This window comes from Quercus lobata, chromosome 12, assembly GCF_001633185.2.
Source record: "Quercus lobata isolate SW786 chromosome 12, ValleyOak3.0 Primary Assembly, whole genome shotgun sequence".
Lineage (NCBI taxonomy): Eukaryota > Viridiplantae > Streptophyta > Magnoliopsida > Fagales > Fagaceae > Quercus > Quercus lobata.
In genome coordinates, this window is record NC_044915.1 from 39,673,604 (window position 1) to 39,697,567 (window position 23,964).

The 23,964-nt window shown below is 34.8% G+C and overlaps 1 protein-coding gene across 4 annotated transcripts; it reads right to left on the bottom strand.

The window, feature by feature from the left end:
• Window positions 1–7,778: 7,778 nt before the first annotated feature.
• On the bottom strand, window positions 7,779–23,009 carry LOC115972468 (probable rhamnogalacturonate lyase B). 4 transcript variants are annotated; one of them, XM_031092766.1, is made up of 15 exons: window positions 22,663–23,009; window positions 22,316–22,437; window positions 21,551–21,643; window positions 20,876–20,995; window positions 20,652–20,771; window positions 20,161–20,302; window positions 11,241–11,411; window positions 10,959–11,114; window positions 10,752–10,858; window positions 10,575–10,665; window positions 10,346–10,487; window positions 10,087–10,243; window positions 9,696–9,815; window positions 8,450–8,600; window positions 7,779–8,082 (listed from the first exon to the last, which is right to left on the bottom strand). In XM_031092766.1, exons 1-15 carry the CDS (start codon window positions 22,855–22,857, stop codon window positions 7,828–7,830), a joined length of 2,142 nt encoding a protein of 713 aa, XP_030948626.1. In that variant the 5' UTR covers window positions 22,858–23,009; the 3' UTR covers window positions 7,779–7,827. The 4 variants fall into 4 exon arrangements, with proteins under 4 accessions (XP_030948626.1, XP_030948627.1, XP_030948628.1 ...); XM_031092767.1 differs by having other exon boundaries at window positions 7,780–8,082; window positions 9,696–9,812; window positions 22,663–23,008; XM_031092768.1 differs by having other exon boundaries at window positions 7,780–8,082; window positions 8,450–8,576; window positions 22,663–23,008.
• Between the last annotated feature and the right edge of the window lie 955 nt (window positions 23,010–23,964).

Below are 23,964 nucleotides of genomic sequence, written 5' to 3' on the forward strand. Positions count from 1 at the left end.
CATCCCAAAACTTTGCACAATCGCGTTGTAATCGAGTTCGAATTTTTATTCTATTCAGAAATTATAGAAGAATGCGACAAGAACAAAAGAAATTATACATAGCCTAGTAGTGGCGGAGTCAAAAAATTATTTCAAAGGGGCCAAGCTATATATAATTAAATTCAAATAATAACACACACATCTATATAATAATTATTTATTGATTATACATGAAAAATGTTTGTAATTTTGATTTAATAATTGATTTTCTTATGTTAAAAAAAATATTTACCTTAAGTTTTTACGCCTTTGCAAAAAAGAAAAAAAAAGTAAGTCAATCTTGATATGTCTAAAAAGAGAAAATTCTTAAGTACTATCAGAATATAGTAAAATGATGTTCTCTCCTCAAATATTCATAGTAAACCCCGAAAGTAAAACAAAATCGTTCACATGGATTACAAACGTACACAAGAAGAAAACTGCGTGGGTTAAACAGAGTTTTTTTTTTTTTAAATAAATTTTATCAATGATTTCTTTTAGTTCTTAATTAAAAACAGCCTTTAACAGTACCAAAAAAGGAAAAAAAAGGAAAAAAAGGACAATGCACTTAAACATGCAAATATAAATAATTAGACATCAAAACAAGGTGTTTTTTTTTTTTTTTTTTTTGATGATGAATGGAGATAGAGATCACGGTTAATTTACCTGATTGGCAGATCCAAAAACAAAACCAAGAAGCAAATGACCAATAACAATAATCCAAACCCTTTGAGCAAAGCCATTGTCAGATGTACCAACAAAAAAATGTCTTCCACCCCAAGGCATTGTAGTATGCTTACCAAAAGGTCGTATCAGTACAGGAAGATATAGAGATGAAGTAAAGCTTCAATGTCTAGATATTAAAAAAAAGAAAAAAAAAAAAAAAAAAGGGTAAACAGCTACAGTGTCTGGCTATATATCAAATTTGCGGATTATAAGGTTTTAATGGATATGACTTCTTCACGTAAACAGCAACAAATAACTTTTTTGAGAAAGAACCCATTCTTGTAACCTATATATAACATTAATACCAGGAACTTATGTTAGGCAACTCGGTTAATTACTTAGAGACATAAATCAAATAATTTGTGTCTCTCTCTTTTTATTCATTTATTAGCCAGTAACCTGCGCTTTGTACGGTTTATTATTAAAAAATATTAGCTTAATTGTTTTAATATATTTTAAAAACCTTTTAAATATTCATTATTCATTGCTATTTTTTCTCAAAGTATAAAAATCAGAAGATTTTTTTCTAAAAAAAAATTCTAAGAAAACACTATTGGTAAAGGGCTTTTTATAAATAAATAAATAAGTCATAATGGGAGAGATTTAGATGAGTATCAAATTATAGGTTGTCTAGTATATCTGTTAACTAGACACGATATAATGCGGATACATATGTAAAAGGGGATACTCGTTTACATTAAATTGTGTCAAGTGCATTTATGCACTTGAATATAAACTTTTTCCAATCTATAATATTATATTATATTATAAAAGTTTAATCTTAAAAGTGGGCACAAAATGAGACATCTGTATGCTTTTGACCATGCATATAACACTAACACGTACATTTCATCTTTCTTAAAACTAATGATGCCTGTACACTAATAATGCCACATGTCCTACCACAATTCATACACATCACAATCATACTTGTATTGTTGAATGGTTTGCCATGTATATGAATAATGCTAGAAACATAATCTATTTTACAAATTGTATATACACAAAGCATAAGACAGCCCTACATTTTCGTCAATTTTAATTAGGCAATAATGCCACCCAGTAATTACATTTAATGCATAATGACTTAATTAATTACAACAACAACAAAATGTTCATTTTGTAGTAATTATATTATGTTTCACAATTGTACACCTTTAGCTTAATAGTCATTCTACAAGTATAAGTATTTGTATAATGTGGGAGGTAAGAGTTGAAGTTCAAGTCTACAGAAAAGAGTTTCAGATAAATATACACTTAGATTAAACTAGAATAAAATTTTATATATCTAAAAAAATATTATATTATATTTCTTTTGCATTATTAAATGGTTTCCATATATTAAATGATGAATTCCATCCATATAAGATTATGAATGAAATGGCTCTTTCTCTACCGTTTCACTAATTACTTTCAGTTATTACCATAAGACAATCCTAAATTTTTGTCAGTTTTAATTAGGCAATAATTTTCTACAATAATGTTACACGATAAATTTTTAAAAAATTCCATTGATAGTACATTTCCTTAAAAGTACACAATTTTTCTTTTTGAGAAGATAATCACAAACATTTTTTTTAAAAGGAAAATAACCACAAACATTTAAGTGTCTTAATTGGAAAATTATCTGGCTTCTTTTTTTTTTTTTTTTTTTTTTTTTTTTTTTTTGAGAAGAAATCTGAAGGGATTGTTTTATTTAATCAACATTAAATCATAGATATCTGGAGGGATAGATTCCATCCAAACAATTGAAGAGTCATAATCATTATCATGGGTTATATACACTTTTCCTTATAATTAATTAAATAGTTGCATAGAAATTATGGTGCTATTTGATTTTATACCCATACTTAAATGGAAAAATGAATTCAATAGAATTAAAAATGGATCATACATTACATATCCACCAATAACAACTTTATCACCATAAATCTCCTTAATAGAGATGCAAATGGTGATAAAGAGGTATCATTAAGAGCAGACGCTATAAGTTAAAATTATCTCCAAAAAAAGAAAAAGAAAAAGAAAAAAGTAGACTTCTACCCAACTATGTGTGTGTGTGTAAAATGCCAAAACATAAAAAAGAAAAAGAAAAGGCAAATATTAGGGTTTTTTTTTTTCCCCAAATGGAAAACTCCCAAAAAATTGAATTAATATTTCACCTAAAATAATTTGGAAATCACAATGGATATGGAAATGGTGGGTGGCTTAGTTGGTATTTGGTGCTATTTGTTTGATATATTCTTCAACGTAGTTGCCCTTATATGTCCTCTAAAATTCAATGCCCACCACAATTTTTGAAACAACAAAGTTTAATTATAAAATTAGTTGTAACCTAAGGCTGCAACTTTACTTAATAAAATAAATATTACTACACATTTTGAAAATCTAACTGTTAAATTGTATGTTTTTTACGCTCTTAATACATATGTCAAATTTTGTATCAATCGGATATTATTTATTATATGATCTATATTCTTATATTTTACGCGTAATTTTAAACTACAAAAACTTGCGATTTAAATAATTTATTGATGATATAGCTGTAGGGATAAGGGCCCAGAATCATATATTGGGCTTTGGGCTTTGTCTAAGCACGTTGAATGGTCCGAGGAGGAATAAATAATTATTAGGAGTTCCAATTTAAAATCTCATAAGTAAGGAACGAATGGGAGGCAGTCCGAGGAGGAACTCCTCCTCGAATATGATGAAGGCAGCTCAAGTATGTACTTCAGCAATTAGAATGATCCTCCAAGAAACTCCAATGATAGGGACGTGCCTCATGAACATATGAGAAGGAAGGAAACCCAAAAATATCTAAGTGAAATTTGCTACCACCGCATTAAATGCATTATAACTATTTTTTCGGCCGCATTTATGTGGAGAAGACCTCTGAATAGTGTTGTCTTGGCTACCGCAACTCACAGAAAGCTAAAGGGGGTGTCCAATGGGACATGTACTCAAGTAAGGGCTCAGATGATTAACAAATGTAAGATCAAGATGGTCCAAAGGGAGTTATATAATGTGAGAGACCCCCCATGAGAAGGAGAAGGGGAAAGAGGAGAGAAAGAACACTGTAGCAATCTAAATTATCCTTGTATCCAATTGTGATAAAATAATAAAAGTGTGATCTCCTCGGATTGAAAATCCGTTGATATCAGAACCTCTTATTTGTGTTTGATTGTTATTTAATTCAGTACTAGCCGTTGTCCAACTCATTAGAGCCTAGTTCTTTAATTCACTCTCTACAAATTTAATGTACTAGGCTCATTAGGCCAAGATCCCATACATCTTGGGCTTGGGCTGTAAACTATGTCCACACAATTGGCGCCGTATGTGGGAAGAACTTGTGTGATAGTGAGTACGACGTCTAAATATGGTAGGATCAGGTCCTCATTAAGAAGGATCCATGGGTTCTAGGCAACAGGATGACTTCCTTAACCTTGAACACAAGCGAGATCAAGAAGGTAGCACACACACCATACATACTGGTAAAAGTCATTCTTGGGTTAGGAGTCATGTCTCTCAAGAGCAGAATGAAAGAGCCATGCAAAGGGAGATTGACAATTTGAAGAAGAAGCTGCGCCATGCGCAACGAAAACGAACCCCTTCCAGTTCTGACGTCTCCTCAAATGATGATGAGGATGCTAGTTACAGGCAAAGGTCAAGAACTCCACCAAACGAGTCTTTCTCCTACGATGAAAAGCACCACCACAAGCAAAGATACAAGAGCCCGCCTTGTAAAGGCTTGGGAAACGACACTATAAGTAAGGCGTTGAATCAAATCTCCAAATCACTTTTCACGTGTAAGATAGAAAGGGCAAAACTTCCTCGGCGGTTCCATCAGCCCACATTCACCATTTACAATAGTCGAACGGACCCTGTAGAGCATGTAAGCCAGTTCAACCAAAGGATGGCTGTCCACTCTAAGGACAAGGCTTTGATATGCAAAGTATTTCCCTCTAGTTTAGGACCTGTGGCGATGAGATGATTCGATGGTCTGAGGACCAATTCCATAGACTCCTTTAAGGAGCTCACCCAAGCCTTTGGCTCTTGTTTTATCACGTGTAGTAGGGTACCTCAGCCCTTGGACTCACTACTGTCCTTGTCCATGCGAGAAGGGGAGACCCTGAAAACGTACTCGGACAGATACTGAGAGATGTACAATGAGATAGATGGTGACTTTGATGACGTGACTATCAGCACTTTTAAGGTCGGCCTCTCAGCCGAGCGCAATCTAAGGAACTCTCTGACTAGCAAACCTGTTACCAATGTGATCCAATTCAAGGACTGGATAGATAAGTACAAGAGGGTGGAGGAAAACCAATAGCAAGGAAAAGGTAAAGCGAAGGCTATCCCTCAGGAGAGGAGGGATTTCAGGTCGGACCGATTCAATAATAACCAACTTTAGAGAGATTTCGCTGGACAATCAGGGTCTGCCAACACCCAGGCAGTTAATGCAGTATTCCAAGAATCGGTGCATCAGGTTCTGGAAAAGATTAAGAACCAGCCGTTCTTCAAATGGCCGAACAAGATGGTTGGAAACCTTATGAGGCGCAACCAGAGCCTTTATTGCCAATACCATCAGGACTAGGGATACAGTACGGAGGATTGTAGGAATTTGTGGGACCATTTGGACCAGCTAGTCTGAGAAGGAAAGTTGAAGCAGCTATTGCATCATTCTAGTGGCCAGGCGGAGCAGACAGGTTCGGATTCCCGAAGAGATGCTTCTTTAAGACCTTCTTTGGGAATGATCAATGTCATCTTTACTGCTCCGGGTAGGATCGGTTTTTGTCCCTCCAAGGTGATGTCTATGGCTCGGTTGTCCACCGAGGACAACAATTTGGAGCCAAAATAGAAATCCCACCGGTTCTGGGCTTCTCGGACGAGGATAAAATTGAAACCATCCAACCCCATGACGATACTTTAGTGGTCACACTTAGGATAGGGGAGTATGATGTGAAGAGAGTGTTGTTTCTCATCAGATTAATTAGGGTCGATCACATGTATTTTTTTTTCTCATTCAATTATTTGTGATGATATTTAATTTTATTAACATCATTTATTAGTCTTTTGTAATGTAGATGCCTGGCCCATTTTGTTTTGTAAGTGATAATTTAAAAAAAAAAAAATTTGTTTGAAGGTACAAATAGGAAATAAGGAAGGGGGAAGGTGAATGTGATTGTATGAGAGAGAAAAAACTGTTGAAAGTACATATGAAGTGTCCTGAGTTGTATAACTTGTGAGTTATGTGTATGTGCAAGTTAGATTTGAGCTTATATAGAGGAATAATATAAGTTATCTAATAGTACATCTACATGAAAAAAAGTGGCAAAAATACAAGTTTTGACATGATAAAGGTTAGAAAAGAAGAGAGTAATAGCAGGAATGTAAAAAGGACACAAGATGTATGAGGAAAACCCTAAAAAAGGAATGAAAAACCACGGTTTGAGCAAGAATGGAATGTTCTTGCTTTGCTCAGCCTTGTATTATGTGGGAAAAAGAGGTATCTCTTGTACAATATAAGTGTTCTTCCTTAAAGAGAGACCTTGTTTTCTACCTTTCTCCCTTCCTATCTTATCAACTTGATACTCTCTTCTCAAAAGATCTACTTGGGTTCTTACCCTCAAAATACAGCTGCATGTTCCTCTTATAATCTGAGGAATATGGTTGAGTACAAAGATAGGTGTCAAGTCATCATTTCCTTATTTTGGACCTTTTTACAGTTGTGATATTATTTGGTGGCTAGAGGAGAGAAAATGTGTCAATGTGGCACTATGGCCTGTGGGTAGGTGACTTTTCCGCTACTTGGGAAACAAGCCCTAGACAATAAGAAAGACATCAGGAGTACTGTGAATGATACACGTGTCTCTAAGGTAGTCCAACATACATTCAACTAATAAGGGGTGTTCTCATAGTTGCTAACCTTGGAAGGTCATTATCTCCCTTTTTGTGAGTGCTTGAGTATCATGTTAGATACATATTTTACTTCCTTCCCAAGGTAGTCATGCCTTTGGCATGGACCAAGTATAGGATCTTTTAGCCAACGCTTCATCTTCCTTTGCTCATAGGCACTCCATGTGTAGGGTCCAAATCCAACCACATATACATTCTCCCATGCCTTAGTGGTGTAACATACATTATGAGACATGGAGGAAGCATATGCTGTGTGGTAAAATTTTGGTAAAAGTTTAGATATGTTTTTTAAAGTTTCCCTTAAAGCTACTCAAACTCATGCATGTCCCAATGATTAAGGTCTTAGAACATTCCCTAAAATAGACTAAGAAGCCCAATATAGGTAATGAACCCAATAAAACACCCACATTCGTTTCCCAACCCATTACCTAAAATATCATTTTGTTATGGTGTCCATATTTTGAAAAGTGAATAAAATAATTAAAAATAATATTTAAATGAAATAGAGTTTAGAGTAGGGAGTCAAGTATGGTGTTTTGAAAGATGGTTAGCTAAAAAAAAATGTAGATTATGATCCTAAAATATGGAAGAAATTTTAGGTAGATAAATGTGAATGCTCTTACTCTTAGTATGAGTTAGGTATCAAATTCAAACCTTTGATGGTGGCTTTTTTTTTTTTTTTTTTTTTAAATTTAAAATTTATTATTATTATTATTATTTTTTACAATGGCGACATTGATTCTTTAACAATAAGCTACAATAATCACACTAAGATAGAGTAACCATCATATATTATCCCCCTTAATCCAAGATAGGATTGAGATCCGGTCCTTCAATTGAATTTTATCTTTTTGTATCTAATACAATAGTTTATACAAAAAAGTTATTCATAAAAAATAAAAAAAAGTTTATACAAAAATTTAATATCTACCTGGAAAAAATTGTAATAATCTCCTAACTAGTTATTAGAATTAAATTTGTCAATCATTATGGGAATAAGAGTACTAAATGAAAATAAAAGAAAGGGAAAAAGAAAAAGGAAACTGTCTTCGCTGTGTAACATTGATTTCCATGAATTATTAAAACAATGTAATAATTAACTACAACAGAAATATTTGTTAAATTCTTTTTTTTTTTTTTAAAGAAAAATTTGTGCTAAATTCTTAATCAAGAATTCTTGCTAGAATTTGAAGGAGAGGGACCTTCCAAACGAATGTAGTCATACATGATTCCCTGGAAAGGGCTTTTACTTAATGGTTGTGTTAGAAAAATGGTATTATTTCCCTCCACTACGTGAGTTCCTGGTACCTTAACTTCAAACAGCCAGTAGAGCCCATGAATTCCATGCCTCGCAATTGTGTTATCCTTACCAATAACTCCACTTGTAAAGAGAGGATTTGCCATTGGATCATTAATTCGAACCTTTTAAGAAAAAAAAAAATTGTACTATTAGTTAAGTTGAAAAAACTAATTAAACTTATCTTTGCAAAATGTTAATATCAAAACTGCAACAACACGGTTGCAATAATATTTGTGAGTTTGGGAAGTAATTATAAGTTATCTTTTTTGCTTATTTTAGGTACTATTTGCAGGTTTTACAGTGCTTTTTGTTTCAGCTTTATTTCAAAAATCTATCTTTCCATTTTTTTAAAATAAAATTGTTAGTAGCTTTTTGTTTCACATTATATAAATAAATTATCGAAAATAAGCAATACACAAATGGAGAAAGTTGAATTAATCATCAAAAGAAAATTAAAAAAAGTGTAAGTTGAATTATGAAGTTCCATACTTGCAATTCGGAAGAATGTGCAGTTGCAAGTGCTACTCGTAATTTATAGGTTGCACTCTCATCAACATTGTCAAGTTTGAACTTAATTTGCCATGTAGTTCCTTCATATGTGTTATTATTTGTCTTCCTGCATCGCAAAAATGGCACAGAGCTGAAATTTTTTTTAGATATATCTATACTTAAAAATCACCATTTATAAATAAGAAACACGCATCCACAAAAGGCCAATGGTAACATTTTTCCCTTTCGGTAACTTTTCAAAGACCGCCATAGTAGAAACAACAGAGGTGATCGCAGCCGACTTTAGGATAGGCCTCTGGCACTTTCGCTTCCACAATTTTACCATCATCAATGGCTGTGTAGGCTATTTATTGAGGTGCTCTTCATTAATGGGCCTCATAAAATTTTAAGGGTCATGCTAACGAGTGCTTTTAGAGCATTTATTAATAATCTATTTTAAGAAAGTTTTGACATCACTTTTATGGAAAATGAAAAAAGCTATCAAAACATTAATTGTTTTTTTCTTTTTCCATAAAAACTTTCTTTAACTGGATTATTAACAAGTGCCATATATTTCCGTAGTAGGATGACATGATATTTTCTTATCTCATATCATGGTGGATCTTATTATTAATTTTGATAGTGAGATCCACAATTTATGTAATAGAAGGGAGCATCATATCATTGTACTCTTAAGATATCTAATAATTACTCCGAAAATTTCTATTAATGTGCTCATGCATATCAAATAGTCTCATAAAAAAAGAAAAAGAAAAAAAAAAAAAAAAAGGTAACAACATCCAAATTCAAGCTCAACTTTGATTTGCCAACTTTAGTTTGATGGGGAATGTTGGATATATTAGGGCCCATGGGCCTTGGACCTAAACATGTCTTGAGCCCACAGTCAAAACGAATATACTTATAGGTCAAGTAAACCTAGTCCTACAAGGGTCAGAATAGGTGCCAACAATGTGACGCTAGTTCATAAATAATTATTGCCTCCCACTGCTTGGAAGTATTGGTGTATTGGATGAGGTTGGGGCCATGTTATGACTCAATTCGTTCAAGGGAATATTGAAGCCCTCATTCCCATCTATTCCCTCACATTTTGTTTTCTTAGTGGCCCTTTTTTACTCAATTAAAAGAAATAAAAATAGAAGAATCGAATCATAAACAACTGAACAAGGCAATATTGGAGATTTTTTTTATTGAAGGGTAGTAATAATAATATTGTAGAAATTCGAACCTAGTAACTTGAGCAAAGAACCAATCTTTTCTATAGTCACTATTCCCAATCATGTAAACCAAGTCTCCATCAGGATATAGTTCTGCATACCTCTCCCATAATCCATACTGCCTAAATCTGCTACATAAGAAAAACAAAATCAAACTCTTATTTCCATTCATAATATTAATTTCAAAAGAACAAGAAGTACGTCTAAAATATTGGAACTGGATACATGGCACTAACACATTAGCTAGAGAGAAGTTTTTGAAATAATTGATAAATAATTAAATGATATCAGAACCCCCCCCCCTCCACAACAAAAAAAATGCATTTAGGTCCTAATTTTAATTGATTACCATACTAATTTCATGTGCAGGTTATGAAAAATTCAAAATTAAAGGGGACTAACCTATCAGGATGATTGACGTAAAGTTTGTTAATATACAAAGGATTAGGATCAGGAACATAGAATTCAGCAGCGGTGCGATCTGGGATGCCTATTTCCCACAATGTTGGCCCATCTCTTGGAGGCTCATAAACAAGATTACCAACATCAATGCTGAGACCTACTTCACATGATATGCGATTTCAAATCACTATAGCATAATAAGTTAATAGCATATTTGGATATGAATATAAAAAGCTTCATAACAAATTGAAAACAAGACCTGAAGTTATGGTAATGACAACATCGTATCTGTAATCACCGATGACACCAGGGACCCATGCATACAAATTATAGACACCAGTATGTACATTTTTAATACTGAAATAGCCATCCTCATTAGCTATGGTCCAAAATTGGTAACCCTGATCAGAAATAACAGGTTCAAGTAATCAAGTTTGCTACCTAGCTATGAAGATAAGGTACCAAAATTTTTCTTGTCATAATATTACCTTACATTCTCTTTGCCAAGATCCAACATCCCCTGGCAATGCCAATCCAATATAAGAACAAATTCCAGGTGTAGGATTCTCACTAATATACCTAGACAAGGCTCAAAGTTTAAACTTCAGTCAAATTTAACTTAGTTAATTGCGTTTTGTCATATAAATATTAGCATAGAAATGTACCTATCATGGACTAGTAATCGACCACAGACATTACCCCGTTGATCTGATGATGGAAAGTCCACTGAAGCTGGAAAATCATAGGGCCAGGTTTGAACTTCATTCATCATCTGAAAATAGTTTGTTTTATTAATTTTTCGCCATCAAAGTAGTACAATCTAATTTTTACCAAATAAAACTACAAATTTCAACGTGTGTTTGATGTGAAACCTGTTTTTTAGCATCCTCCCAGAGCGAATTCGGGCCCTCCTCATTAGTCAAAGAATTAAGATACATAAAAACGGGGCCGTAAACTTTCTTCCATGGCTCATTAGGTCCAAATTTCATTATTAAATCCTCTCCTGCATAGTGTGTGCTATGAAATACCTGAGATTATTGTGCCACTTAGAGAATGTTAAAGATTATAAAAATATCACACAATTTCCATTTTATAGTTCACAAGGTACATGCATGTGATCCACAATGAAGAATTTGAAACTATATTTCACTTACTGAAAGGCTGGTTGGACCGTCGTGGGAGTTAAGGAATTGTTTGGAGGGTCCAGCAGATCGGAACTCATAGCTGGGTGTGATTTGCCAAAACCCCATGGGTGGGTCCGCGCTTACCCACCCATGAACTCTGATATCCTTGGCCTCGCTTGAGTATTCGTACTTGTCATCCACCTGCACAATAATCGATCAAATTAAGGAGAAAAAAGAAAAGAAAAAGAAACATGATATAACTCTATAAAAATTCGCCAATACTTAATTTCTTAAAAATAAAGTACTATACAAAAAAAAAAGAAAAAAAGAAAAAGTTAAATCACTCCACAATTTATACTCTAAATTTTAATTATTATCTTAAATATTTATAATCCATATAATAATATAAAATTTACAAAAGAAAAAAAAAGTGAAAAAAATTACCCAATACTTGATTTCTTGAAAGTAAAGTACCATTGTCTATTTTAGCATAAGAACTTACTTTTTTCTTTTCTTTTTTACATGATTACCTTTCAATAACACTCACATTAGATTATCTATTCTACATTATATTTTATTTAAATAATCATTTTTCATTCTTTGTTGATTAATTATTATCTTCCTAAAGAGAGAGAGAGAGAGAGAGAGAGAGAGAAGAATTTGATGAGACAAGAGGCGAGAGAATAAAAATTAAAATAATGATATATAAAGCTACAGTATATTTACACAAAACTACAAGTATGGGTGATTTTAGGAATTGAATGTGAAAATTTAAAGTTGCCAAACATGCTTATCAAACACCAATTCAAGTACATTTTCAATATTGAAAACTAAGGCTGTTAAAAATGCAGGGCATACTGCAGGGCATATTGCAGGACAGAGTGGCATGAGACAAGGTACAAGTGTGATGGCTAGTACAGTTGTTGCTGAGGTGAAGAGCATTAATCAAGCCACGAGGGTTGTAAAGAGTGCAGCACTAGCTGATAGGCAGTGCAGGGACCAAGCCACACAGGATGCGTCAATAGCTGACCAGAGTAGCACTGAAGTCTGGGAAGCAATTGAAGCAGTTCCACATCACGAGTTCTTCATTCAAGAGCGCTGAGGATTTGAGTCCCGTGATTCTAGGAAGTAGTTAGTCGAAATTGACACGTGTAAATTCTAGAAGTTTAGCTAACTAACTTTGGCGCCACATTTTGAGAGTTAGTTATGCTCACTGTGTATATAAACAGAGCACTGTGTATTTTATTCATTAACTTCGTGTATTCTTTCTTGATCAATGAAATTCTCTCTATTCTATTTAGATTTCTCTCAGATTTTTTCATGGTATCAGAGCGGCTAGCACAGTTTACACTGATTTCCTAGCTTTTAGTTTGGTTCCAGAAGATTTTCTTTCGTTCCAAACAGAAATTTTCCTCAAGAAAATTTCCTCGTTTTTTTGCTGCTGAGAAATCGTTCGAGAATTTCTTTCTGTTTCTTCTTTTCATTGAAGTTTCTTTTGTTGTTCAAGCTTTGAAGATCATTCATGGCTTCTGTTGAAGGAAATGATCACTCTGATTCAACACAACCTCAATCCATGCGACCAGTCTCAAGTTCTAATACACAGACCAATCCACCCAATCCTTTTCTGTTAAGTGCAAGTGAGAATCCAGGTAATATCTTGGTCACATAGCCATTGTTGGGAATGAGGAACTATCAATCTTGGTCTAGGGCTATGGTTCTGGCACTCATTGCCAAGAAGAAGATAGGCTTCGTAAATGGAAAGATTGAGAAACCTGAAGATGATTCTCCATTGTATGAGGATTGGGAAAGCTGTAACACAATGGTGCTTTCTTGGTTGATCAATTCAATGCATTTTGATGTGTCAAGTGGCATTATGTATTGTGAGACTGCAAGGGAGATGTGGCTTGAGTTGCAACATGTATTTTCTCAAGGAAATGGACCAAAGATTTATAACCTTCAACAAGAAATTTCACAGATAACTCAGAGTCAATTGTCAGTGACTGAGTATTACTCTAAGTTCAAGAAACTTTGGGATCAACTACTTCATTATGAACCCTTGCCAGCATGTACTTGTGGTGCGATGAAGACACTCAGCATTGCTCATGAGAAATCCTATGTGATGAGGTTTCTAATGGGGCTCAATGAGAATTTTGAGACTGTGAGGAGTCACATTCTCATGCTTGAGCCATTTCCACCAATGAGCAAGGTGTATTCCTTGATTCTTCAAGAGGAGGCACATAAAGGAATTGGTCATGGTAATGGTTCTGCCTACATTCCTAAACCTGATTCAGTGGCAATGTATGCTAATGCCAAAGGGAATTCTGGTAACAAGGCTGGACCTAAGAAGGAAAGACCCTTGTGCACCCACTGTAACATGCTTGGACACACTGTGGACAAGTGTTACAAACTCCATGGCTATCCACCAGGTTATAAGCAAAAGGGGAAGTTCAATGTTAATCAGGTTTCCTTTCCACAAGGAACTGATGCAGAGAATACATCTGCTCAATGTCCTATTACTAAGGCACAGTGTGAGCAGCTCCTTGCTCTTTTCAAACCAGGCTTTGATCAAAGTCAAAAACATCATGCTGCATCTGTTAGTACAAGTGGAAGTGTCTCTGGTTTGACTACTGAAGCTCATGGTGTGCCTGCTGCAACTAGTGTGCCTCTCTCATCAACCCTTAACAATTCCAACTTCATTGACACTATGTCAGGTACTGCTTCCAGCTTTTCTTTCAAACCTACTTTGCAGCACTCTATATTTTCTGCTAAAATAGTTGATAAAGAGTGTTTTCATACCACTGATTGGGTCATAGACACAGGTGCCACTGATCATATGGTACACTCAGTCACTTGCTTTACTTCTATCACCACTGTCTTAAATACTCATGTTAATTTGCCAAATGGTGAGATAGCTTTAGTCACACACATTGGTACTGTGAGGATCTCAGACAAATTTACTCTTTACAATGTGTTATGTGTTCCATCATTCAGTTTTAACCTCATTTCTGTCAGTCAGTTGGCCAAATCTATTTCTTGTTGTCTTATCTTCTTTGGGACATTGTGCTTTATCCAGGACCTTGCTCATTGGAGCACACTTGGTCTGGGTAAGGAATGCAATGGGCTCTACCTACTGGAAAGGAGCAACTCCACTTCATTATCTGCTTCCATTTCTGCTGCTTCCTTTTCTGCTGCATTACCTTCTGTTCTTAACACTCATGTATGGCATTCTAGATTAGGACATCTGTCTAATGCCAAATTAGTTTCAATTAGGAATAATGGTGAACCACTTTGTACTTCAGTTGAGGATCTTACTTGTGAAATCTGCCCACTTGCAAAACAAAAACGTTTACCCTTCAATAAAAGTTCTCAAATTTCTGCTTCTTGTTTTGATTTGATACATTGTGACTTATGGGGTCCTTTTTCAGTGTCCACCATTGATAATTGCAAATATTTCTTGACTATTGTGGATGATTGCTCAAGGTGTACTTGGGTTTATCTCTTAAAACATAAGTCTCAAACCCAATCTGTTCTAGAAGGCTTTTGTACCATGGTAGAAACTCAATTTTCTAAAAAGATCAAGACCATTAGGTCTGACAATGGTACAGAATTTTTCATGAGGGATTTCTTTGCTAAGCAAGGCATTTGTCATCAATTGAGCTGTGTTGAAACCCCTCAACAAAATGGTGTTGTTGAGAGGAAACATCAACACATCTTAAATGTGGCTAGAGCTCTCATGTTCCAATCACACCTGCCTTTACACCTATGGGGTCATGCTGTTCTTGCAGCCGTTTACTTGACAAATAGAACTCCATCTTCAGTTTTATCCAATCAAACTCCTTTTGAAACTTTGTTTGGTTCTCCACCCTCCTATTCACATTTGAGAGTCTTTGGATGCTTGTGTTTTGCTTCTACACTTTCTAATCATAGAACAAAGTTTGCCCCAAGAGCAAAGAAATGTGTGTTCTTAGGGTATCCTTTTGGGGTAAAAGGATATAAGGTTCTTGACTTAGCCACTCAAAGTGTGTTTCTCTCTAGGGATGTTGTTTTTCATGAACATTCCTTTCCTTTTGCATCTGTTTCTGTTGATGCTTCAGATTCCATTCCTTCTTGTGATGATGTTGTTGCTCCCTCTTCTTCAGCAGGTAATGATTCCTTTGTCACTCCCATTAGTGTTCCTGATTTTGTTCCAAATGAAATTGATAATGCCTTATTCCCTTCTTCTGTTTCTACTGATCTTGTTGTTCACAATGACATTACTTCTTCTTCCATGTCTACTGATCTTTCACCTAGTTCTAGTCAGGTTCCTTTTCCAGCTGTCCCTTCTTCTCCACCAGTTGTACCAGCCTCTCCAGTGCCTCTCAGAAAATCAACTAGAGACACTAGACCTCCTGCATACTTGTAGGATTATGCTTGTACTGCATTTGCTCCTGGTGCTGCTTATGATCTGGCTGAGTGCATCACCTACTCTCACTTGGAACCTGGTTACCAATCTTACCTCATGACAGTTGGTTCTAGTCCTCAAGAACCTCAGAGCTTCTCCCAGGCAGTTCAAGATCCTCTTTGGAGAGCTGCCATGGACAAGGAAGTTCAAGCTCTTGAGACCAATCACACTTGGGATGTGACTACTTTACCTCCTGGTAAGCTTCCCATTGGCTGCAAATGGGTTTATAAAGTCAAGCTCAATCCTGATGGCAGTGTTGAGAGGTATAAAGCAAGATTGGTAGCTAAAGGTTATACCCAAAGAGAAGGCCTTGATTTCCTAGAGACTTTCTCTCCAGTTGCTAAGACTGTTTCAGTAAGGGTCTTGCTTGCTTTGGCTGCTGCTAAGTCTTGGCCTTTACATCAATTAGACATTAATAATGTCTTTCTTCATGGGGATTTGGATGAGGAGGTTTACATGGTCTTGCCTCCTGGTTTTCACAGTAAGGGGGAGTGTTCAGTCTCTTCTTCTGCTTCAGTTCCTAAGGCAGCATCTGCTCCTAAAGTTTGTAAGCTGGTGAAATCAATCTATGGCTTAAGACAAGCTTCTCGGCAATGGTACACAAAGTTGTCAGCAACAATTACACAGCTTGGTTTTGTTCAGTCCCAAGCAGACCATTCTCTATTTGTTCATAGGAATGGTTCTTTGTTCACTGCAATACTGGTCTATGTAGATGACATGATCATTACAAGTAATGATCTTGATTGTGTTGCTTCTCTGAAGTCAGTTCTAGATCAGAAGTTTGGGATCAAGGACTTGGGATCACTCAAGTTTTTCTTAGGCTTGGAAATTGCAAGGAACAAGACTGGGATCAGTTTAACACAAAGGAAATATGCTCTTGAAGTTCTTGAAGAAACTGGAATGACAGGTTGCAAACCAACTCAAACACCAATGGAGCAGCAATTGAAGTTATCCAAAGGTGGTGGAGATCTGATTTCTAATCCTGGCCAGTATAGGAGGCTTATTGGGAAGCTAATGTACTTGACTTTGAGCAGACCAGATATCACATATGCAGTACATAGGCTTAGTCAGTTCTTGGCACAACCTAGAGTACCACATATGAAGGCTGCTACCAGAATACTTCAATATATTAAAGGCACACCTGGACAAGGTGTTTTCTTCCCCACAGATTCTGATTTGCACTTAAAAGCATACTGTGATGCAGATTGGGCTGGATGCCCTAACACAAGGAAGTCCTTGACAGGCTATTGTGTGTTCTTGGGTAATGCTTTGGTGTCTTGGAGATCTAAGAAACAAAGTATAGTGTCTAGATCAAGTGCTGAAGCAGAATACAGGGCAATGGCCACAACCACATGTGAGCTGACTTGGATATTACATTTATTGGAGGATTTACATGTTAAACATGACAGACCTGTTTTGTTGTACTGTGATAACCAGGCAGCACTTCACATAGCAGCTAACCCAGTGTTTCATGAAAGGTCCAAGCACATAGAAGCTGATTGCCATGTTGTACGAAATAGGATCCTTGATGGTACACTTAAGACCTTCTATGTCTCAACCAAAAATCAGTTGGCGGATGTTTTTACAAAAGCCTTAGGAGTTGAAAACTACTTGAGATTGATCACTAGATTGGGTGTAATTAATATCTTTGCTCATGTAGTAGAATACCCTTCCCCACCTAAGTCAAGTCACAAGGCAAGAGCTGTGCTCTTGAGGGGGAGTGTTAAAAATGCAGGGCATACTGCAGGGCATATTGCAGGACAGAGTGGCATGAGACAAGGTACAAGTGTGATGGCTAGTACAGTTGTTGCTGAGGTGAAGAGCATTAATCAAGCCACGAGGGTTGTAAAGAGTGCAGCACTAGCTGATAGGCAGTGCAGGGACCAAGCCACACAGGATGCGTCAATAGCTGACCAGAGTAGCACTGAAGTCTGGGAAGCAATTGAAGCAGTTCCACATCACGAGTTCTTCATTCAAGAGCGCTGAGGATTTGAGTCCCGTGATTCTAGGAAGTAGTTAGTCGAAATTGACACGTGTAAATTCTAGAAGTTTAGCTAACTAACTTTGGCGCCACATTTTGAGAGTTAGTTATGCTCACTGTGTATATAAACAGAGCACTGTGTATTTTATTCATTAACTTCGTGTATTCTTTCTTGATCAATGAAATTCTCTCTATTCTATTTAGATTTCTCTCAGATTTTTTCAAAGGCTGAAGTACAATAACAGATCGATGAGGAGAAGTCTATTCTTAGTAACATTACTTTTAAGGGATATTATATAAAAAGTTTCCAAGTTTATGTTGTGTTTTAGGTTAAGTCTTAACTTTGTCAATTAAAGTCTTAGACGTATGCCAAAGGTCTTGTAGTTGAATTGGCACCTTCCCATGTACAAAGTGCTTGAAGATTTAGGAGGGAAAGGGTTCAAATTGCGGGGTTAGATTCAATTTGAAATTTTCATCCATATCCACTATTTTGGAAAACTACAGAAAACTGTGAAACTCCAAATTTCACGAAAGACTTAGTTTATAAATCAATTTGACAAAAAATGAATTAAGTGAGTAGAAAATAAAAGTTTTACTTAGTGAAACATGTCTACTTAGTGTGTGAAACTGAAATATTATATATATATATATATATATATATATATATATCGATCGAGCTATGCCTCGACAAACCGTTAATAAAGTCTCGATTGATTGAGAACTGTGAATCCTGAATTTTGATTAGGCCTATTAAGTTGTCTCATGACTTGGAATTCAAGCCCTACTTGTTAAAGTATAAAATGGATCATAAGAGTTGGCTAAACAACAAGAAGTGAGAGCGTCCATCATGTCTTTACGATTTCTATATCAACTCTCTTTCAATTTACCAACATATTAAAGACAAAATAGTATATATCTGAAGATCGGTGTTACTGCTATTTGGTGGTCAAACTAAAGTCACAATACATGAAAATTATCAAGCTGTTACGAAATCTTTGAGATGGTCCTTAAAGTTGGGTGGGAAGTTCGTGTTTTCATAATCCATAACAAAAGAATCTAATCAAGTTGGGGTTACGTGTGGCAATGTGAGTAAGTAACTATAGGAGGAAGCAGCTAAAGGTTATAGTTAATTTCATTTGTAAAGACTTCAGTTTTATTAGTGGATTTTTCCTTGATGTTTGTGACTAAACCCTCAATGTGTTTTTTTCCCTCTTTAATGTTGTTAATTGGTTGTCAACAAATTGTTGTGTCATTTATATTTTTGCACTTATATTATCTTGAGAAATGTTGCTATTATATAATTAACTTTGAATTGAATTCATACTCATAATTGGTTATATAATCAACTTGGCTTAATTTCGCTTAATTAATCAACTAGGTTTAAATTTGAACCTTTCAACCTAAGTGAAATTGCAAAATTTTATTAAAGATTTTCCATTTTTTTTATACTTGATTAATTAATATGTCAAAAATAATGGAGATGGACAAAGGCTAAATTGAAACGGTTTCATAATTTTAAAAGTTTGATAAAAATAAAAAACAAAAAACGTGAGACTTAAACTGAAATAGGTTATTGTGGGAGGACAAGAATTTGAGGACATGAATAGGTGGGCTAGGGACAATGCCGGGAGTACGGACCTCGGAAGGCACTGATAGTAAGTCCTCGGGAAGATATGAGCAACCCTCTGCAGGTATAGGGAGACTATAATGCCCGAGGACCCAAGGATACCAACATGTCCTTGGGGGACGGGAACCAATGTTAAGGGCCTCTGGGCATAAACCGAGGATGAGAAGGAAAGTTTGTCATCAAGCTAGGAGGGGAAGAAGACAAATAAAGTATCAATCACCTCCGCATTCAATGCTTTGAATCTACTTAACTAGTCGCATTTATGAGGAAATGACCCCTAAACAGTGTCAACACAACTCATAGCTTAATGTAGAAGCCTTCTAGTAAGGCCTTGATGGAACAAGTATCAAGGGAATTGAACCCTGACCCTCCAGATGTAGGGTTAAGATACAACTTAGATGACTATATAAGGCAAAGAGAGCCCTGAAGGAAGGGGATTCACTTTTTTAGAACTCAAAACCAATTGTAATCACTACCTCGAACTAAACTCGAAGAGCTCAATACAGGCCTTTTGAGGCTATTTCTTATCCATACTCACACATTTACACTTAAAGCTAATTCTATCAACTCCATTTAACTCTTTTCATCTAATCAAGGGTATTCAAGGTTGATTAAGGATCTCACATCTTCAAATTAATTGTGTGACCAAAAGTAGCAAGTTTTGACTTATTATTGACTTGTCCTACTTTTTGCACACTACAGCTATAAATATTGGGTGTTTTTATTTAATTTTCTTTTTATTGTAAGTTTTTTTTTAGTGGACCCTTAATGTCTTAGTGATAATATCAAAATAAAAATGAACTTGCCCTTCAATATAAGTGTTTTTATCTTTTTCGTAAACCTTTGAACAATTATAAAGACTTGTTCTTGATATCAAAAAAGTAAAGAGTCGAAGATTTACCTCTCCTGTAAATTCTGGCTCCGCGGGATTGACAAGTCGTACTGCTTCTGGGTAGGCCAGGGTTTGGCCTCTAGGTGGTAACCGGTCTTCAGGCAAGGGCATGAATCTTTGCCTCTTGTCTGCTATAGCCATATAACGAAACCTGTAAGTTTAAAAAACTTATGCTGTCAAATCGTGTAATATTTTCTTTTGAATATCTCAATATATACTGCATTAATTTTTTTTTTTTTGGGTGGGAATTAAGGACATGTTAATATTCTTCAAGACAAGCAATCTAAACTTTAATAAAAAGATAAATGTGGGTTTTAGTTAATTCAATTAGTAAAGTTTCTTGTATTTGATTAAAAATCTAGGATTTAAACTCTATCTATAATAAAACCGATTAGTGTCATAGTTTGATGATAAAGAATAATTATCATATACGGTATATACTATAGGTTGAAATTCTATCATATTTAACAAAAATAAAGAAGATGATCAAATTTACTTACTTGTCTTTCCTAAGTTTTAATGCAATCCTAGTATTGTCCAAATCGAAAGCTGGTGATTCTGCCAAGTGTTCATAAATGGCATAGGAGTAGAATCCTGAGGAACCACGAAGCATCACGAACCTGAAAATAAGTACATAGTTATACATAACCATTGCCGTTCTAAAAAAATTATTGTCATTGATTGGAATCTTGATATAACAAGATGTGCTCATGTGAACAAGTACCTTTTGTCTATATTCAATGGAACAGGGTTGCGCTTAAGTGAGGGATCCCACATTCTAGTGAATGACAGCTCTACTTTTTCTTCATTTTCCACAACTACCGTCAAATTTGTCCCTTCCATCCTGTAAAGCAATCAGTTCACGGATTGCATACCAGCTTCAGTTTTAAATTGCAAAAGATTATATACCACCTTTTTCCTTTTTTTATTAAGTGTTAGATACAACCATAATAATCACATGTAGTCATTCAACAAAAGTTAAATATAATCCATTTGTGACACCCAAAATTTGTAATTGGAAGAGTAGTTGAGAACAAGTTATAAAGAACAAAAGCTGGTGCTAATAATTGGAAGTTGGAAGTTGGAATTAGCTTCAAATTAACATGAAATTCAGCGACTGATAAGAAATGAGTGTTGCAAAGCAAGGAAGATTTGATACACGACATGAATCACAAGTAAAATAGGCATTTCAAACATTCTATTTTTTCAAATCATTCTCTATATTTTGTGAATATATATGCATCTCAATGTCACCATTTAAAAATTTAAGTTGCAGGTATGTAAGGATCAAGTGAAGGTACTAACAAGTAAGTATAACAAGCACTCATGTTAGAATAATCATAAGCTCAGGAAATTTACTGTTAGAATATGCATAAATAGGGAGGGCCGGGAAACATACCTATCAAGATAACCCTTAAATTTTTTTGATGGGTTACCAGGGTAACCCTTTGTGCCGTTACTTCCAGGAAAGTTCCATACCACATCCCAGTATCTACATGGTTAAAAGAAATGGGACAATTAATTTCAGTAAGTTCATTGAAATTGCATCCTTAAAGGATTATTTGGATTGAGAAAAGGGAAGGGGAGTAGAGTAGAGATGGCCGGAAATTAGCTTAATTTCCGACCAATCCCCCTCTACTTCCCCCTTAATCTAAACAAGTCATAAGTGATAGTACATTGATGCATCCTTTTTCAATATACAACTTACTAAAATAGGAATATAAATCCTCTCACTTTTTGTCTTTCACTTTATATTCCACAAATTTTGCATGTATCAAATTTTTAATTTTTGTTATAAACTTTGATTATCATATAAAGAAAAGAAAAGGAATATGTGACTAGTTATCATTGATAGAGCTTAAAATGGAACACAAAAGGTGGGATAGTGAATTTTTATTGCTAAAATACCAACACAATTTTGCTCTTATTTCCTACCGGTATATCCTTAATCTGGTTTGATTAATTTATCATCATATAAAATCATTAAAAAAAAATATTAAGGCGCCAGTGGGATTAACTAATAACTGTTACATAATCTCAATAACTGTTTTTAAATTTTTAATCTTAGTATTTAGATAACCCATCAAGTATCACAATCATGTTCTTCAACAAATAAGAGAGATGTTGCTGGGATTTTTTTTTAAATTTTTTTTGAAAAGCTTACCCTCTATCAGTTTCGTTGTTAAGAACCTCAAGCAAATTGTCAATGCCATTATATTGTATTCCAGTGACCATTCCTCCCGGATTTGATAGGTTAACTTGTACTATTCCATTATCCATAACCACCTGAAAAAAATATGTCTCATTAAGAATCCATTCCCATACTGCACTTGTTGAATTATATATATCCAAATTTCTCTGCGTAGTACTTTTTATAAAGATACAATTTTCCATGTAGCTATATATCTATGGTATAATTGTAGAAACAGAGGAAATTGCAGAAACAGAGGTACCAAATAAGATGAAAATATAAATTAAAAAAAAAAAAAAAAAGTTACTTGAGTGGCTTACATATTGATCTTGAATTTGTAGTCGCACACTTGGGTATGGCATATTGAGACTGCTCTCTGCTATCTCCGGGAACTGCTTTGGGACCATGGATAAATCAATCTGGTTTTGGGTGGTGAGTTTGAGTAAAATGTAAAGCATAAAATGACTGTAAGCTAAACTCAAATATGATGATTCTGAGAAGGAGAGACAATTCATCCCTAACCTTTTCAGAATCCAACCAGAGAATGCACAGGTGAATATGTGAAGGCTTTATGGTTTGTAAGGAATTTTTCTGGCCTACTTTGCTTGAACCAGAGGGAAAAGCAATCTTTTCTTTTATCTTTTCGTTGTCGCAACCACTACTGTTTTGTGTCAAACTGTCATTGGAGCATTAAATGGAGCCACTCACGGGTCGGTAGTCGTTATGTTAGGAATCTGAATTAGGAATCATGAAATTGCGGAAAATTTTGTTTAAGGAAAGATACCAATACCATTAAGATCATATAGTCAAAGTTCTACCAAATTTATTTTATTTTATTTTATTTTTAAGATCATATAGTCAAAGTTCTACAAGATTATTATTATTGTTGTTATTATTATTATTATTTTATTTGAGAACAACCATAATTGGAGCTGGTATCTCATGGGCCAAGCGCATAAGAGATTTTTCCCCATAATTGGGTTATAGCGTATTGTTTCCACTTTCATTTCATGTAAAAAGTGTGACATGAGGAAGGATAGGGGGCAAAGTTAGTATACCATTGTGTGTTATGGGTTTCTAGTTGCAGTTTCTAACTAGAGTAATGCACCTTTAATAAATTTCTATAATAAGAAAAAAAAGTATTGGGTATGTTTAAGAAACTATTATGTTGATGGCAAAAAGTCTTATAGTTCAATTAGTATCTCCTGGTGTTTTTAATGGGATATCCAGGGTTCAAATTCTCCTAATCACATTATCGAATTATCGGTTTAAAAAAACAAAACTATGACATTGATGCAAAGACGGTTGATCCCTTTCCTTTAATGGAAAATTCCAATAATAAAAACTTTTAATTAATTAACACTAATTTATGTCCCATGCAATATGTGGTACAATTTGAAATATTTTTGTAAGAAATTATGTTTTTTCTCATATATAATACTTATTGTGTGTTATAATATTTGAGTAATTGAATTAAAAACTTATTCATAAAAGCATTATAAGAGTATAGAGTGGAGAAATTATAGATAATTCGATCCAATTGTTATTAATTAGGATTTAATTCCATCAGGAATTATTATGAAAAAGCATACATATAAAATACAGTTATCTATTTTGAGATA